Here is a 15821-nt window from a genome sequence, read left to right on the forward strand (position 1 = left end):
ACCTTTTTGAAAATGTGAGGACTTCATTGGTGGTTTTTGTACAGTAGACATACTGAGGGCACTGCTGCACAGTGGCATCATAGTTAAACAAACAATACAAAAAGAAAAGAAGTACTTATGGCACCTTAGAGACTAACCAATTTATTTGAGCATAAGCTTTCGTGAGCTACAGCACTTCATCGGATGTAGCTGTAGCTCATGAAAGCTCATGCTCAAATAAATTGGTTAGTCTCTAAGGTGCCACAAGTCCTCCTTTTCTTTGTGCGAATACAGACTAACACGGCTGTTACTCTGAAACAAACAATACAGTTTCTCCATCACTGTTCAGCCAGTAAATTTAACCATTTCTACTTTGAAAAAAGCCCTTTGGTATTATTTTAAGAAACCCAGAAGTAATTAGGAAACACTGAAAAACAATGAGTTAAAGAATTCAGTATGTGCTGTTGGACTGAGGCTGTGGATACAGCTGGTAGCTATCAATTATTCTTGGTTATTACAGAAAAATCTGACTCCTTCTGTAATCATATAAAAATCTGTCAGCATTGCATAGTACTTCATCTTTTACCAAGTGTCAAAAAACGGGGGGGGGGGGGGAGAGTGTGTGGAAAGGAACTCATTTGGAATTGTGATCAAACATAAGGGCTATAATTGTTGGAGATGACCAGTCTTTAATATAGTGGGTTCTTTTTTCAAAAAAAAAAATCCTTTTTCATCTTGCCATATGCTTTAGTGGCTAATTATTTATGCATTAGGTGCATTTTCTGTAGTTTATACCAGGCAAGATTCTCTTAAATCTTGAAATTATGCAAGGGGTCTGGAGTATTGATAAGCTCTATACAGAATTGGCTCTTTACAGAACAGCAAGAAACATGGAGAGCATTATTTACCATTTCCTTTTTTAATGCTCACTATATAAAGAATGCTATGAAAGCCTTTAAAGAGATTCATCAGTTCCTACTGTGAGCAAATTCTGTCCTTCTGCACACACACTGATCCTATTGACTTCCTTGGGAGGTTCATGTGCATACCTGATGGCAGAATTTGACCTTACATGTTAGACAGGAACTAAGATTTTTTCCACAATGAGCATGGCGGCTTCTGTCTCACGGAAACTGCTGTAGCATAAACACAGTTGTTACACAGTTACTATCTATAATGGTTTCTCTCACTAATTTTCATTTGCATTTCTTCTCCTAGTGACAGACTATAAATGGGAATATGCTGAGTGGAGGCCTTGCTCTGCTACCTGTGGGAATTCAGGAACCCACTTCAGAAGGCTGCAGTGTGTGAATTCCGAAGACCAAAAAGTGAATGAATCATTATGTGAAGACCGTCAGAAGCCAGTGGTTAGTTATCAGTCCTGCAACATACATGACTGCCCTGCCAGGTAAACCCCTTCGTGTTGTGTTTCAATCTCTATTAATACTTCCTTTTAAAATATGTACATGAACCCCTGAAATTGTTTCCATGTGTTCTACTGTGACTCTGAAATATTCTAGCTTTTGTGCAGTGATGAGTCCTAAGGCAAGGGAGATGTGAAGACCCGCCATCAGCAATTATAGGAATACTAATTCTTTTAGAGACGGGGCAGCATTCAGTCAGAATTTTAAGCAACTTGATATCAGAACAGCATGGTTCAGAGCTCTAAATTTCAAAATATCTACCAAAGGGGTCATCCTGAAGTCATTTTTAACACCAAAGTAGACTCTCAAGATGGAACAGTTCATATTTGTGGATTAGATGGTAAACTCCTTGTAAAACATACTTGCTAAGGAAGTGTTAATGGTAATCAATCAAACAGCTAAAATATTGATATACTTGCATATTACTTTTAGATAGAGATCTAGTTTGGCCATGCATCCTGTCCTAGATAGACTTGAGGCCTTCCCAAAATTCCTGACAGTTTCCGAGTGGAGTGGGGACATCCCCAGGGCTGGCTAATCTGTCTGTGAAGTAGATTGTGTCTAGCTCTGCTTGGGTTCACAAGGTGTTTGGAAGAGAGTGGTGCAAGGTGTTCTTTCTCTTCCTTGTGCACTTGCACAGGAGCCAAAGGCTTGGTGTTTGCACTTGCAGAGGACAAAGTTAGAGTGTGTTTATCATGAACAAAAAGCAAAGGAGTACTTGTGGCACCTTGGAGACTAACACATTTATTTGAGCATAAGCTTTCGTGAGCTACAGCTCACTTCATCGGATGCAGATGCATCCGATGAAGTGAGCTGTAGCTTACGAAAGCTTATGCTCTAATAAATGTGTTAGTCTCCAAGGTGCCACAAGTACTCCTTTGCTTTTTGCTAATACAGACTAACACGGCTGCTACTCTGAAATGTATCATGAACAGTGGTGCTAGACAGCGGAGCTTGCCATGGAACATTGTTACCCACTGGCTAGCAGAACAGGGTTGATGCAGAGGGGGAATATGTACTGTAACTGCTTACTGTTTGATCTACCTATCATATACCTACAGGACCTATCACCATAGTATCTCAGTCTTTCAGACTGTGTTGCAGCTTGCTTTCTGGCATGCAGTTCCTCACCAATCTTGTTGGCCTTCTGGCTAAGTCAACTAGAATGCCTCTGGGAACTGCTCTTGGGACAACATGTCTGTGCACGTGATGCAGACACACCAAAAGCTTTAGTTGTAACAGCCAAGAACTCAACTCCAGTTTTACCACTCACTTCCCATGGCTTGCAAGGAACTTTCCTCCCTGTCAAAGTTCTGTTCCCAGCCTGCAGCAGCAACACTTGCTGCCACATGAATACAAGCACTTTGCATCTCCTGTCAGGAAAGGGCGTCTCCTAATTGCCAGCAATGTAAAATTCACGAGGGAGGGAAAACTCATGCACATGTGTTGGAGTTGCTGGTCATTGGAAAATTGTTGGCAAGAAGTGTTAAGTCCTTAACTGACATTGTGGAAGTACAATTGCCAGTATGTTCTAAACTTTGTATTCTAAATATATAAAAAAACAAAACATAGCAACAGATAAATATAAGAAGAAATGTGTTTATATTTCAATATTGGCAGCCAAAAAACAGATCACTCGAAATTGTGAGTCTGAACTCAAGCCATCCCATAACAAGTGAATTTCCTGCCAATGGAAAAATACTAAAACAGAAATAATAATCTGAAGGAGTTTGAGAAGCATGGACTCCACTGCAGGCTTTCTTCTAAAATCAGGCCAGTCGACTCAGGTGAAAGAAAGAAGGAGAGAGTAATGTAAATACTTGAGGCACTAATGCACCTCTGAGGAGAATTCCGAACATGTAGTGAACTCTGGCACACAACTTGGCAAACTGTATTAAACTGGTCCGAGAGCAATTACATCAAAACTCTCACAGTTAATTCATATGATGAAACATACTAATACCTAAGTTCTCTCTGACCTAAAATATTCACTAAAGTGCTTTAACGTACTGTTTTACTTGTATTGTGTATTTTGCATAGAATTATTAGAATTTTAGAATATATCTATTAATATGTATATAGTTAATTAGAATTAGAATTTTGCATTTGTTTGCATGAATTGAAATGTTTGTTTCCATATCTACAGTACTTAAATTTTTCTATATTTATTTTGGGATTTTGAATTAGAGCAGTATGAAAATATTTGAGTATATTTCCTTAATAAAAACATTTCCTTTAATAAAAGAATCTCATGTCTCTTACATAAAGAGAGCCTCCTGATCCCTAAGAAATGGGTGTAGCAGGAGCTGCTAGTGACTGGCACAAACTGTCCCTTTTCCTGTTGCCTCCAGTATGGTCATTGACCAGGGAAGGGAAGTAGAAAGCATTTGAACTTCCAACTCCATTCCCCACATAAGTGGCCTGTGCACTGCTATTAACCCACTGGGCCACTCCCAGGATGACTCATAGAAGTATATGGAATTTCAGTGTAAGGTCAAAGTCATAGGCACCAATTCAGCAAAGCATTTCAGCATATGCTTATCTTTAAGCTCATGCTGGGACTTCAGCACATGCTTAAAATGCACTAAGTACTTGCTGAACTGGGGCCTTACTGACCTATTGTACAGATACTGTAAATTTGTACAGTACTTGCAAGAAAAGTAAAATGAAGAAAAGAATGGGTGTCTTATTTTTAAAGGCAGTAATCCATCCTGAGTGGACAAACTACTTGGCCACAAGGGAACTAGATAATTGCTGATTAGAATAGCATATCCCTCCTATTTTCACAATTATACGACAAGTAATTTCCCAATCCCTATTTTTAGGTTGGATTTAGAAAAATATTAAATAGAATAAATTGAACCACCTCTTGCTTCTTCTGTTGTGCCCGTTGTTCCCAGCTGTTCAGATAAACACTAAATTATTCAACTTATCATCGATAGAAAAATGTTCAGGTCAGTCCTTTATATAACAAGCGCTTTATCAAGCAAATTTTGGTGACCTGTGACACCTGTTATATTAATTACATTTGGGTCACTACATGTCATTTTATAAGATATGAAAGAGAGGTCTGTTATCAGTTCTGAAAGAATCTCTTAGATTCATAGATTTTTAAAGCCAGAAGAGACCATTATGATCAATGGTGGATTCTCTGTAACTTGAAGTCTTTAAACCATGATTTGAGGACTTCAGTAACTCAGCCAGAGGTTAGGGGTCTATCACAGGAGTGGGTGGATGAGGTTCTGTGGCCTGCAATGTGCAGGAGGTCAGATGAGATGATCATGATGGTCCCTTCTAACCTTAAAGTTTATGAGTCTATGAGTAATCATGTAGCCTGACCTCCAGCATAATACAGGCCAAAGAAATTCATCCAATAGTTTCTACATAAAGTCCATAACTTCTGTATGGCATATTTTCTTAAAAGGATGTCTTCTGAAAATCATCCCTATCAGTCCTGGCTCAGACGAAACATTGCTTAGGAGGTCATAATACTGGCTCATATTTTTCTCATGTTAAGGAGCTGACTTTAGGCAAATGATAGTAAGTTCCTGTAGTTTTTATTTTTAGAGAATTTGCTGTGATATACTATTGTGTTTGCATTACTTTCCTATTTACTGTCAGTTTATCTTACATCCTCAGATGGGTAACTAGTCCATGGTCTGAGTGCTCTGCTTCTTGTGGTAATGGATTTCGCCAACGACAAGTAACTTGTCAACAAACAAAAGCAAATGGCACTACATTGATGTTGTCACCAGATGCCTGTGTCAACAAGGATAGTCCACTGGGAAAGAAAAGGTGCACAGTTCGTTCATGTACAGAGTGGATAATTCAGTCATGGGGACAGGTAATCTACCCTTTGAAAATCTTGACTTGAAACTCACTGTAAATACAGCTATGCCATCATACCACAATCTTCAAATTTATGTTCTGACCTCCATGCTTGGTAGTTCTCTTACTGTTGGAAATCTTTGTAGATATTTCTTCATATTATAGTAGTTAATATTATTTGTTTTGTGGTGGTACCTAGAAGGCCTTAATCAGCATTGTGATTAGGCCTTAATCAGCACTGATTAGGCCTTAATCAGCATTGTGCAAGGTGCTGTACACTGGCATATAGGAAGAGCCCCAAAGATGTGGTTAATGTTAGCTTTCAAACAATGTTTTACAAGTCTTGGCTCCTTTATTTTGCTATGTCTAGTAAGTTTACTTTATCGGTCAAAGAAAAGATATTCTGTGGAGATGTAGGCAGGGTATATGCAGGTTTTATCTGACAAGTGAGTCCTGCACAGAAAACAAAACATATGCTTTGAAACCCTAATGTTAGCGTCACTTTATTTTATAACCTGGTCTGTTTCTCTCGCTCTCTCTCCCGCCCCAATACTGGTACATTGCTTTTATTGCACTTGTACTGGAACTGTATCTGGGAAAAGGCAGCATGTGGATGTGCTTTAACAGTAGATGACACAATATTTAAACAAGAGGAATTGTGCTCTTTACTTTCATGTTACAAATTGCAATAGCTTTTGAATTTACTGTGTCTTTTCAAGAGGACTGGTATGGTGTTTACTATTTGACCTTAATAAACATTTCAGAAACATTTCCCTGAATATTCACTCAAAATAAAATTGATTTGTGTTCAGTTATGATTATTTCCCTTTTATGTCCATCGTCAGCAGTTCTTTTAACAAAGGCATTTACCAGAAGAATTAGCTTGAAGAAATGGTTAATTTTAAGTGAATTTTAGAAACTATTTGTAAAATGAAATTTTGAACTTGTACTTGCAAACATTCATACTGAAAGCCTGATTCAAAGTGATACATATAACCAATCATGGAACAGATTCCGTTCCATGTGCCCAGTCAAAATTAATAAATACAGCTTGAATTTTAAATATCAAATACTCACAAGAAACTGCTTGTGAGCAATCTACAGACCAAGAATTATTTGCAAATAATTTCAAGTAGTAATTTCAAAAGCTTCTGATGGACAATTCACAAAAAAAAAAAAAAAAGATACTTTGGCAAGTTAAGTTTTCATTCTGAATTATTTTCTTAGCTCTGTTTACTATGGTATAACAAAGAAAAAATGTTTTAATGGACCATGCACAATCATATCCAAACAAGCAGGTAAAACTTACACTTTATATGGACATAAAGATTATCTTTTCTAATAGAAGATTTTTTAAATTTTATTTTTAGTGTTCTGGTCGCTGTGTTGGCCATGCTGTGGGTTTACAGCACCGTCACATTATATGTAAACATCACAATGGATCTCTCGTTCCAGATTCTTATTGTGACGAAAGAAAAAGGTACGCAGTTTGATATAGTATAGAAATTATCCTGCTTTAGATAATACTTTTTACTTTATAGTATCTTTCATCCAATATTTCAGTGCACTTTTATAAACAATGAATTAAGCCAATCCCCCAGGAAATAGGTAATTATTAATATTCCAGTGCTACAGATTGAGTGAACTCCAGGTCTAGAGAAGTTAACTGACTTCCCATGTGTCACTTAGTACGTTAATGGCAAAGCCAGGACTAGAACCATGGAGTCTTGAGTCCCAGTCCCATGTTTAAAGCACACGAGACAACATTAACCACACAAAGGATGTTAGTCCAGGATAGGGAGCAGGTCCAGAAAAATCTAAGGATGATGGACAAGAAAGAGAGATGGAGAGAAAATATAGAATCAAGCTGCTTAATTTTAGGTTAGAGATTGTATATGAGTTTTTTTCAGGCATCACTCAAATTAATTATCACTGTTAATTGTAATGGAAGCTGAAAAAAATTAGAAATAAAACACCACCCTTTACTATTTTTGAATCCCCCTCATCCTTGCATTGAAACCCTCTCCTGCTGAAAGAGAGGGTAAGGGAACTACTTGTCAGATACCACAATACAGTCCAAGCCCTACATTCCTCCAGAACAGAAAAGTCACTTGCCTTTTCACTGTTTGAATCCTAAATAGGCCACAGTGTGTGTCTTTGACTTAGAACAACTTTAATGACTAAACAGGCCAAGAGAAATGGGGTATTTTTTGCTCTGTGACACGCATATATTGTATGTGATAGATTTTTACTTTTTTAATATCCTACTGTATGTTTGGGTCCAGTAAAAAATTAAAATTAAATAAATCTTATTAAATATGTAGAGGCCTGCCATAGTTTTCATGTCATTGTTGAATTGGGCCTCTACTGATAATACTGATCTCAGAGTATTGTGCTGAAGATTAAGTTTTGTAAAATTACAAAGTTCTTCTGGGCATCATAATATGCAGCATATGGATCAATCTGATGTTTTGTGAGCACTGAAATAAGGCAGATGTTTCTTTGAAAGCACACACTATGCTTCCTCTAAGTGTATGATGCCAAAGCTGTACACCCTTTTACATTTAGGCCAAGAAATATAAAATTGAATAAATATGAGCATATGACTCTGATAATCTGTTCTCCAGAGCCGTGTTCTTTCTAGGCATCCTTTCCTTTTGTTTTTAGCTTCTAAGTAGCTCCCTGTTAAAGGAAAATTACAGCTTTGACATCACAAGATCTTAATTCCAGCAGATTGTGTTAGCGTATGTGAAATTTTTTTGGCATATGCTTAAGTGTTTTACTAAATCAGGGCCTACATAGGGTGGGCATAACCTCAAAAATTAATAGGACAATTTGCCCCATAATATAGTATATTAGAGAGACAAGGTGAGTGACGTAATATCCAGTATCTTTTATTGGACCAACTTCTGTTGATGAGAGAGATAAGCTTCATTCAATAAAAGAAATTACCTCACCCACCTTGTCCTTCTAAATTGTGAGCATTTTAAAGGCATTTTCACTAAACATTAGGGCTGAAATCTTTGCCCCAGAAAGTAAATGTCAAAACTCCCCCTTACTTCAACAGGCCAAGATTTCACCCCAGAAGGTAAAAATGTTTGAGAAGTTTTAGTATCAGTGGGATAGGAGGATGCTATTCTGTATCGGAGTGCTTATGTATAAAGCATCTATAGCATTCAATACGTTAAATGGTGAATTGACTTTAAAATGGGGTTTTGTTTTCTAACTAAAAACTTTCTTGTCGATATTTTGCATAAACACCAACAGTTTCTTCTGTCCCAAGGTAAAGGAGCAGTAGTTAAAATAAACTGGGACATATTTCTTCTCATTTTGTGATGACTGACATATAACAAATAACTCTGTGCTAAGAAGCATCTAGCACACAACTGTTTAACTATCATGTTTTTTCTCCACAGATCAGCTGTCAGAAGAAACTGTTCTTCAGAGATGTGTGATGTGTATTGGCGGACAGGTCCATGGAGGCCCTGCAGTGTAGACTGTGGAAGTGGATTCCAGTCACGACGAGTAAACTGTGTACACAGGAAGAAGAATAAACCTGTGGCTGATCAGTACTGTGGGTGGAGGAAGAGACCAATGACCTGGCAACATTGCAATGTCGCTTCCTGTGGCAGTACGTAAACATTTATTTATATCTGAGCATAATCATAGTTTGTAGTAGTTATATTTAGAGAGCAACTCCAAACTGTACCCTAATAATTTTGCAAGCGTCTGATTGCACATCAAAGGTAAAGCTATTTTCTCCAACAAACACTTCATTATCCCTGCTATACTTTTCTCCTGTTCTGGGTCACTCTGATATTTAAGAATTAAAAGCATCAGTTAGCATCAGGCATATTATGGGTTAATCATATATAGGTTTACCCAACACAACCAGTACAACTCATTTATGAATCTCTGAGCACATTGCTGATTTTACCAAATTGTGGGGTAGTTTTGTGAAATGGACAATAGATAAGTGGATATGATGAGATCACCAGTCATTTTATTTGTGACAGCGTTTGAACCCCTGTTGCTAGAGATGAAATGCTAGCATAATAATTGTTACCATCAGTGATGAGCTGCCAAAATCTTAAAAACTGGCTCCCACCTCACCCCACGAGAGGGTCGTGGCCCACCCCCGCCACCCGGGACTCCTGCCCCATCCAACCCCCCGCATTCCTTGACGCACGCCCCCCTGGGAGCCCTGCCCCATATACCCCCTCCCCTGTCCCCTGACTGCGCCCAGAACCGGGCAGGAGGGTCTCGTGGGCCACTGTAGTGGGTGCCCACCCCGCCCCTAAGAGCCAGAGGGACCTGCTGGGGCGAGATGGGAAGTCCCGGAGGTGCTTCCCTGGGGCAGCTCCCAGGAAGCATCCAGCAGGTTCCTCTGGCTCCTAGAGGCGGGGGAGCATAGCTGGGGGGGGAGCAGGGGGAGTGGCCACTCCTGCACTGATCACATCAAAAGTGGCATCTTAGGTGCCGACTCCCTGGGTGCTCCAGGGCTGGAGCCTGCACGAGGAAAATTTGGTGGTGCAGAGCACCCACCGGCAGCTCCCTGCCCCGCGCCCAGCACCAGCTCACCTCCGTTCTGCCTCCAACTCCTCCCCTGAACGCGCCGCCCTGCCCCGCTTCTCGGCCCCCCCGCCGCCAGCTGTTCGCGTGGGAAGCCTGGGAGGGCTGAGATTCAGGTGGCTGCTTCGCGCTCAGGCCAGGAAGGCGGAGGTGAGCTGGGGTGGGGAGCGGTTCCCCTGCATGCCCCCGGGTTACCTGCTGCGGCATGGGCGGCCCTCCTCGCGCCCTCCCACCCCAGCTCACCTCTGCCTCCCTGGGCCTGAGCGCAAAGCCGCCGCCTGCTTCTCAGCCCTCCCAGGCTTCCCGCCAAACAGCTGATTTGCAGGAAGCCAGGGTGGGGGGGCGGAGAAGCAGGGGGGAGTGCGTTCCGGGGAGGAGGCAGAGTGGAGGTAAGGTGAGCTGGGGCCAGGTGTGGGGCGGGGAGCTGCTGGTGGGGGCTCTGCACCCACCAAATTTTCCCTGTGGGTGCTCCAGCCCTGGAGCACCCACGGAGTCGGCGCCTAAGGCGCCACTTTTGGCCGGTGGTTAAATTTTAGAAGCCCTTTTAGAACCGGTTGTCCCTCACAGGACAACCGGTTCTGAAAGGGCTTTTAAATTTAACAAACGGTTCTAGTGAACCGGTGCGAACCGGCTCCAGCTCACCACTGGTTACCATCAAACTATTGTTTGTGTGAAACTATAATGATTAGTTTTACTATTTATCCCTTATTCATTATAAAGCCTTTTAATGTTTAAATATATTTTTCAGAAGGCGAATGCAAGGATACAACTCACTACTGTACATTTGTAAAACATCTAAAGTTATGCTTAATAGACCTCTACAAACAAAGGTGTTGTCAGTCATGTCAAGAAGTGTAATTCTTCTATGGAAAGTTCATGATGCTGCAGTGAAGAGATGAGAAAACAGGTTCATTAAATCTAGACTGTTCAAAGGATGTACTTGTAAATAAGACAGTAGGCATAATAGTTAAATGGATGCATGGGATTGATGAAAACCAGCATTGTAGATTGATGTGCTTGAGCGGAAATTTTGCTGGAAGCTTACATTGGCCACTCTACTGCAGTGGAACTTTTAATGTTTTAAAGATTTTCATGTCTGGATTAAGAGGAGAATATCATGGCACATCATCTGTGGAACGTCACAGGTCATCATAGTATAATTTTATTGGGGAAAAACAACATTATCTAGAAAGCACCAGGTAATGCTTACTTCCCTTTACTTATAAGAAAGTCTAAATCACAAAATCCTTTGAAGAATTTTGGAATGCAGCAACTGAGGTCCCTTTTTATTTTCATTGTGTTATCAAATTTAACAAGATATTTAAATCTATAGAAGCAGTGGCTTGTAGCTATAACGTTTTTTGGCAGTGATTACATTTTCATAAACAGCCTGAGCTTAAACTATGAATAAGGGTCAATCTCACAGGACAATTTTATTGAGATTAGCTGTCGGCTGGATACACAGCAGTACATTTCATTTTTCATTCCTGTATTATGTGTATGCATTGTAGATGCTGTTATGATTTTCAAAACAGCAATGGTTCTGTTTTTGAATAAATGAGGTGTCATTTTCCTTTGCTCCTATTTTTGTACTCCAGTCTCACTGAAATATGATCAAAATAGTGGCATGATTAATCTTCTCTATTGATCTTAAATTAGACTCAAGACTTTCTTATAAGAGCTGTGAATGAAATGTTCATGAGCACTATTCTCTTGCTCATAGTCAATTGGGGACCTAAAGCCAATAACTGGTCAAATGTGCCTGTCCAACTCTATCCCTTCAATAAATATTTTCTATTTTCCAGTCATGGAAAAAAGTAAGAGGAAAGAGTTGTTATATATGAAGGTAAATGTGTAAGAAATCAATTCCATTCAAGCTGATTTTTCATCATGATCATTATCCATTCAAGCCTTTTGTGTGTTAGTAAATTCTGACCATGACATTCTTAAGTAAATCTTTTTCTGGACTACAAATTATATGCCTGATAGGGCTAAACATTTTGCTTTACCCCAGAGAAGCCTGCACAAGGCTGAAGATGGCATTTTTTTTCTTTTGCAGCTTCCAACTGTTGCACAAATTGGAAGCCTGAATGCATATCTTGAATTGGAGCCTGCGTTAGTAGATTATTAGACTGCATTGAATTGTGATTAGTAGGCATGCTGTAAGAACAATTTTAGAAACAGTATTCCTATACCATGGGTTTGCATCACTGAAAATTAGACTAGCACTACTGTATAGAAAGTGTTTAAAGTGGGCAGTTGTGTCCTAGCTGACTGCAAAGGGAGGATATTCCTGATCATTACCTTTTTAATCAATAATGGGTCTTGATTGCTTAAGCAGTTTTTTAAATTAAAAGAAAACACTTGTAAAATACTTTTGTATATATTTATTGTCTGATTTTAAAGTGCAATATTTTGTTTTGTACAGTGTGTAATAAAGATTTTGAGACATATATTTTTCTTATTACCAAAATTTCTTATTCATGTTTTTTCTTTGTATTTAAAGTTTTTAAATGTTAACACATAGCACTCCTTTGCTTTTTTTATTTTATCTTTGGTTAAGTATGCATGCTATTTGGAGGCAGTGCTGTAAATGATTGTTATTGCAATTGGCATGACATTCCTATAGGTTATTTTTACTGCTTCTCCAGTAACCAAAGATGGCTAACATTTATTTTTCATTGATATTTCTGAAATAAACTCTACTTTAGTTATTCATCTGCACTATTATACAGAGATTGTTTATTAAGTCATTTTCATAGAAGGTAGGATATGTTGCTGTTACCAGTGTTATGTTACCATTCTGTTCCTTCCCTATTTTTAACTTCTCAAAAAGAGCAGTATTTCTCTAATTTTGCTGGTTTCTGGACCAGATCTTCAGCCCCACTACAGTTTGCGTGACACTGCTCTAGAGATGTGATGCAGACTTAAAACTGCCTTACATAGGTAGGAGATTCTTCCAGTACTAACAGATTCTTGTGAGCAGCTCTATAATACACTCTCACTCTTTCTCTCATTCACACCTTGTAACTCCCGGCATATGGAATATGTGTGGGTGGTAGAGGAGAGGAGATAGCCAAAATGCTGCTGTGCACTAGCAACCCCAGATGCTGAAACAGCTCCTTGGACGCCATTGCAGATGGGTGTGAATTAGAACACGCCTGGGGCTGTCATAAGTTGCACTGAGCACTGAACCAGGATTGCATGTAAATGTGGAGTACAGCCCTTCCGCTCTTCCCTGCTGAGGAAATAATTGTGTTTGAAGAGTAATCCTAGATGTTAATAATGAAATACTATACATGGAATCCTATTTTCAGTATCGTTTATGTGCCACCAACCAGCTCTTTTTCTGACTAGCCTTTAGAGATAAGGAATTCTGCATAACCATTATACAGACCATTTTGGTGGCATGGTGTATAAAATGTCTTTTAGAATTGTGATTGAGCCTGTTTCAGTAATTTTTCTACTTTTTCATCTTTGAATACTGGGGCACCATAAAATCTTCATTTTAATGGTCAAGAAGGATATTTCACTGGGAATATTAGTATTCCAACCTATTTATTCTGACATTTTTAATACCACTTTGTATGGAGAAGAATTGACATAAAAACCTGAAAATGTCTGTTGCTGTAGGAATCTTGATAATACCAAAACTACCTACAGCACTGTTGAGCTGCTGTGCTTTTGATGTTGTTATTCTTAGAAGCATCACCTCCGGTATTTTCAACAGTAACATCAGAAAGGCAAAGGGTTGCCAATTTTCTAATTGCTGAAAACCAAACAGCCTTGCCCCACCCCCTGCCCCATCCCTTCCCTGGGGCCCTGCGTCTCCCCTGAGGCCCCACCCCTGCTCACTCCTGTGCCCCCTCCCTCTGTCCCTCGCTTTCCACTTCCCACCTCGCTCACTCCCCTCTCTCCCGGGACTCTCCTGCTGCCTGCAGAGCCTGGCTGGGAAGAGCTGATGCGGAGCCTGCCCACCTGCCCAGTTGGGGCACAGTGGTTGGGCTCTGGCTCAGAAAAGGAGCACAGTTAGCACCAGGGTAGTCAATTGTTTTTTGTCAAGGGCCACATTTCTTGGTCAAGGTATAGTGGAGATCCAGACACCAGAGAAAATAATAAAAAACAACAATGATGATAATAAGTAAATAAAAAGATTTCGGGGTCTGTTCAAAAGCGTCTGGCAGTCTGGATTTGGCTCGCGGTCTGCCTATTGACTACCCCTGGTTAGCACACTCACAGCCTTTTAATATTCCCCTTTCCTATTCTTTCTATTTCAATGTACAACTGTACTGAGTTTTTCCTGAGTTCACTTAATCTCCCCATTGACTTATAATTAAATTAGAACCTGCTAGTGTAGTGAAAATGATGGTGAGATTTTATTGTTTGATTTGATCTGATCTGTGCCATAGTATTTGCATAAACCCAAGGTGGATGCTTAATTACAATTTTTCTGTTTTCAGGGGAGCTAAAGTTAACGTAGGTATTTTGCCCAGTTTGTGTAACATCCAATTCTGCAAGGCCATCTCTGTAAATTTGCATTGGTTTAATTAGCACCCCCCCTGGGAACAGCACAAACGGCTGCAGCGAGCACATCAAACATAAACCTGCATGCTTACAGTTTCACCATTTGCCATGTTTAGCAGAGTATTAGTAAGCCATGACAAAATTGATGTAAAAACTATAGGATACTATAATTTACATTTGATACCAGCTATCTCAAGATTAACAAAACAAGGCACTAACATGTTGATATCAGAAGTGCCAAACCTGCAAAAAACCACAGGAATTGGGCTTGTTTTTGGCTTAATTGGCTTGCGAGTTGCTTGCTGGCTAGTTTTTTGGCTTGTAGCTTGTTGCTTGGTGTAGCTTGTAGTTTGTGGCTTGGTGTAGCTTGTTGCTTCTTTTTTTATCAGCTCCTGGTAAGCCGGGGCAAGGGGCAAGCAGAGGCAAGGGGTGGAGAGAGTCAGGAATGCACAGCAGGCCCACCACAGTCCCAGACTGCATGTCGGGGGGGGGGGGTGTGTGGAAATCTAGTTACATAGAGTGTTGGGCTTCTTAGGGATTGGCTTATTTTGGCCTTGTTTTGAAATGGGATTAACTTGATTTTTGGCTTATTGTGAAAGTCGGGGTGCTTATTTACTGTGTGAAAGCTGGCAACTGTGGTTGATATATTAAGTCAACTATATTAAGATAATATATTCTGAATTTTGTTTTTACCTTTAAGAAAATAAAAACCCTCACCCAGAAGAGAGCAGGCAGAGAATTTAGTTCATAATCCAACATCACATCCCCATCACAGAAAATGTTTATATTTACATGTCAGTTACCAGTTTGTGTCAGGGCACTGGTGTGTAGAGGGACGGTCCAGTCTCTCTTCTGCCCTGCCACTCTTCTCTGGGCTCAGACTACACTCAGTGGGGTGAGCTGAGGCCCGTGGGGGGTGTGTGTGTGGGGGGTCTGCAGTAGGTAGAAACAAGGTCTGGAGGGTGCAAATCGTACTGGGAGTTCCTATTGGTAGGGGGTCCCTGCACTAGTGTTATGGTTTCTATGGGTATGAGTCCCCGCCCTAGGTTAGGGTTCCTATTTCAGGGGATTTGGGGCTAGGTTTAAGGTTCCTATGGATAGGGGTCCCAGCCCTAGGGTTAGGGTTCCTTTGAGTACGATCCCTGCCTTAGAGTTAGAGTTCCTATGGGTAGGGGTCCCCACTCTAGGGTTAGGGTTGCTATGGGTAGGAGACTTGGGGCTATGGTTAGGGTTCTCAAGGGAAAGGGTCCTTGCCCTAGGGTTAGTGTTCCTATGGGTAGGGGACTTGGGTCTAAGGTTAGGGTTCCTATGGGTAGGGTCCCTGCCCTTGGGTTTGGGTTCCCATGGGTAGGGATCCCCACCCTAGGCACTCCATCCTTCAAATAATGAGTTTAGAGGCAGTATTCAGGGCCATAAGAGAGAGAGAAAAAAAATCCCCCCAAATACCTGATCTCCAAATACATCTGCTTCAAACTCTATTACATCTATTTGAGT

At 40.3% G+C, this 15821-nt stretch overlaps 1 protein-coding gene across 4 annotated transcripts in view; it reads left to right on the forward strand.

Annotated features, from left to right (window-relative positions):
* ADAMTSL3 (ADAMTS like 3) overlaps positions 1-12243 on the forward strand; it is a 279327-nt gene extending 267084 nt beyond the window's left edge. For all 4 annotated transcript variants that reach the window (XM_073304072.2, XM_073304073.2, XM_073304071.2 and 1 more), the window contains exons 27-31: positions 1198-1387; positions 5043-5247; positions 6602-6711; positions 8648-8862; positions 10552-12243. In XM_073304072.2, the coding sequence (XP_073160173.1) occupies positions 1198-1387; positions 5043-5247; positions 6602-6711; positions 8648-8862; positions 10552-10661 (830 nt within the window). In that variant the 3' untranslated portion in view covers positions 10662-12243. The remainder of the gene's footprint in view (positions 1-1197; positions 1388-5042; positions 5248-6601; positions 6712-8647; positions 8863-10551) is intronic.
* Positions 12244-15821: the final 3578 nt, after the last annotated feature.

The sequence above is a fragment of the Lepidochelys kempii genome, chromosome 10, assembly GCF_965140285.1.
Source record: "Lepidochelys kempii isolate rLepKem1 chromosome 10, rLepKem1.hap1, whole genome shotgun sequence".
Taxonomy (NCBI): Eukaryota; Metazoa; Chordata; order Testudines; family Cheloniidae; genus Lepidochelys; species Lepidochelys kempii.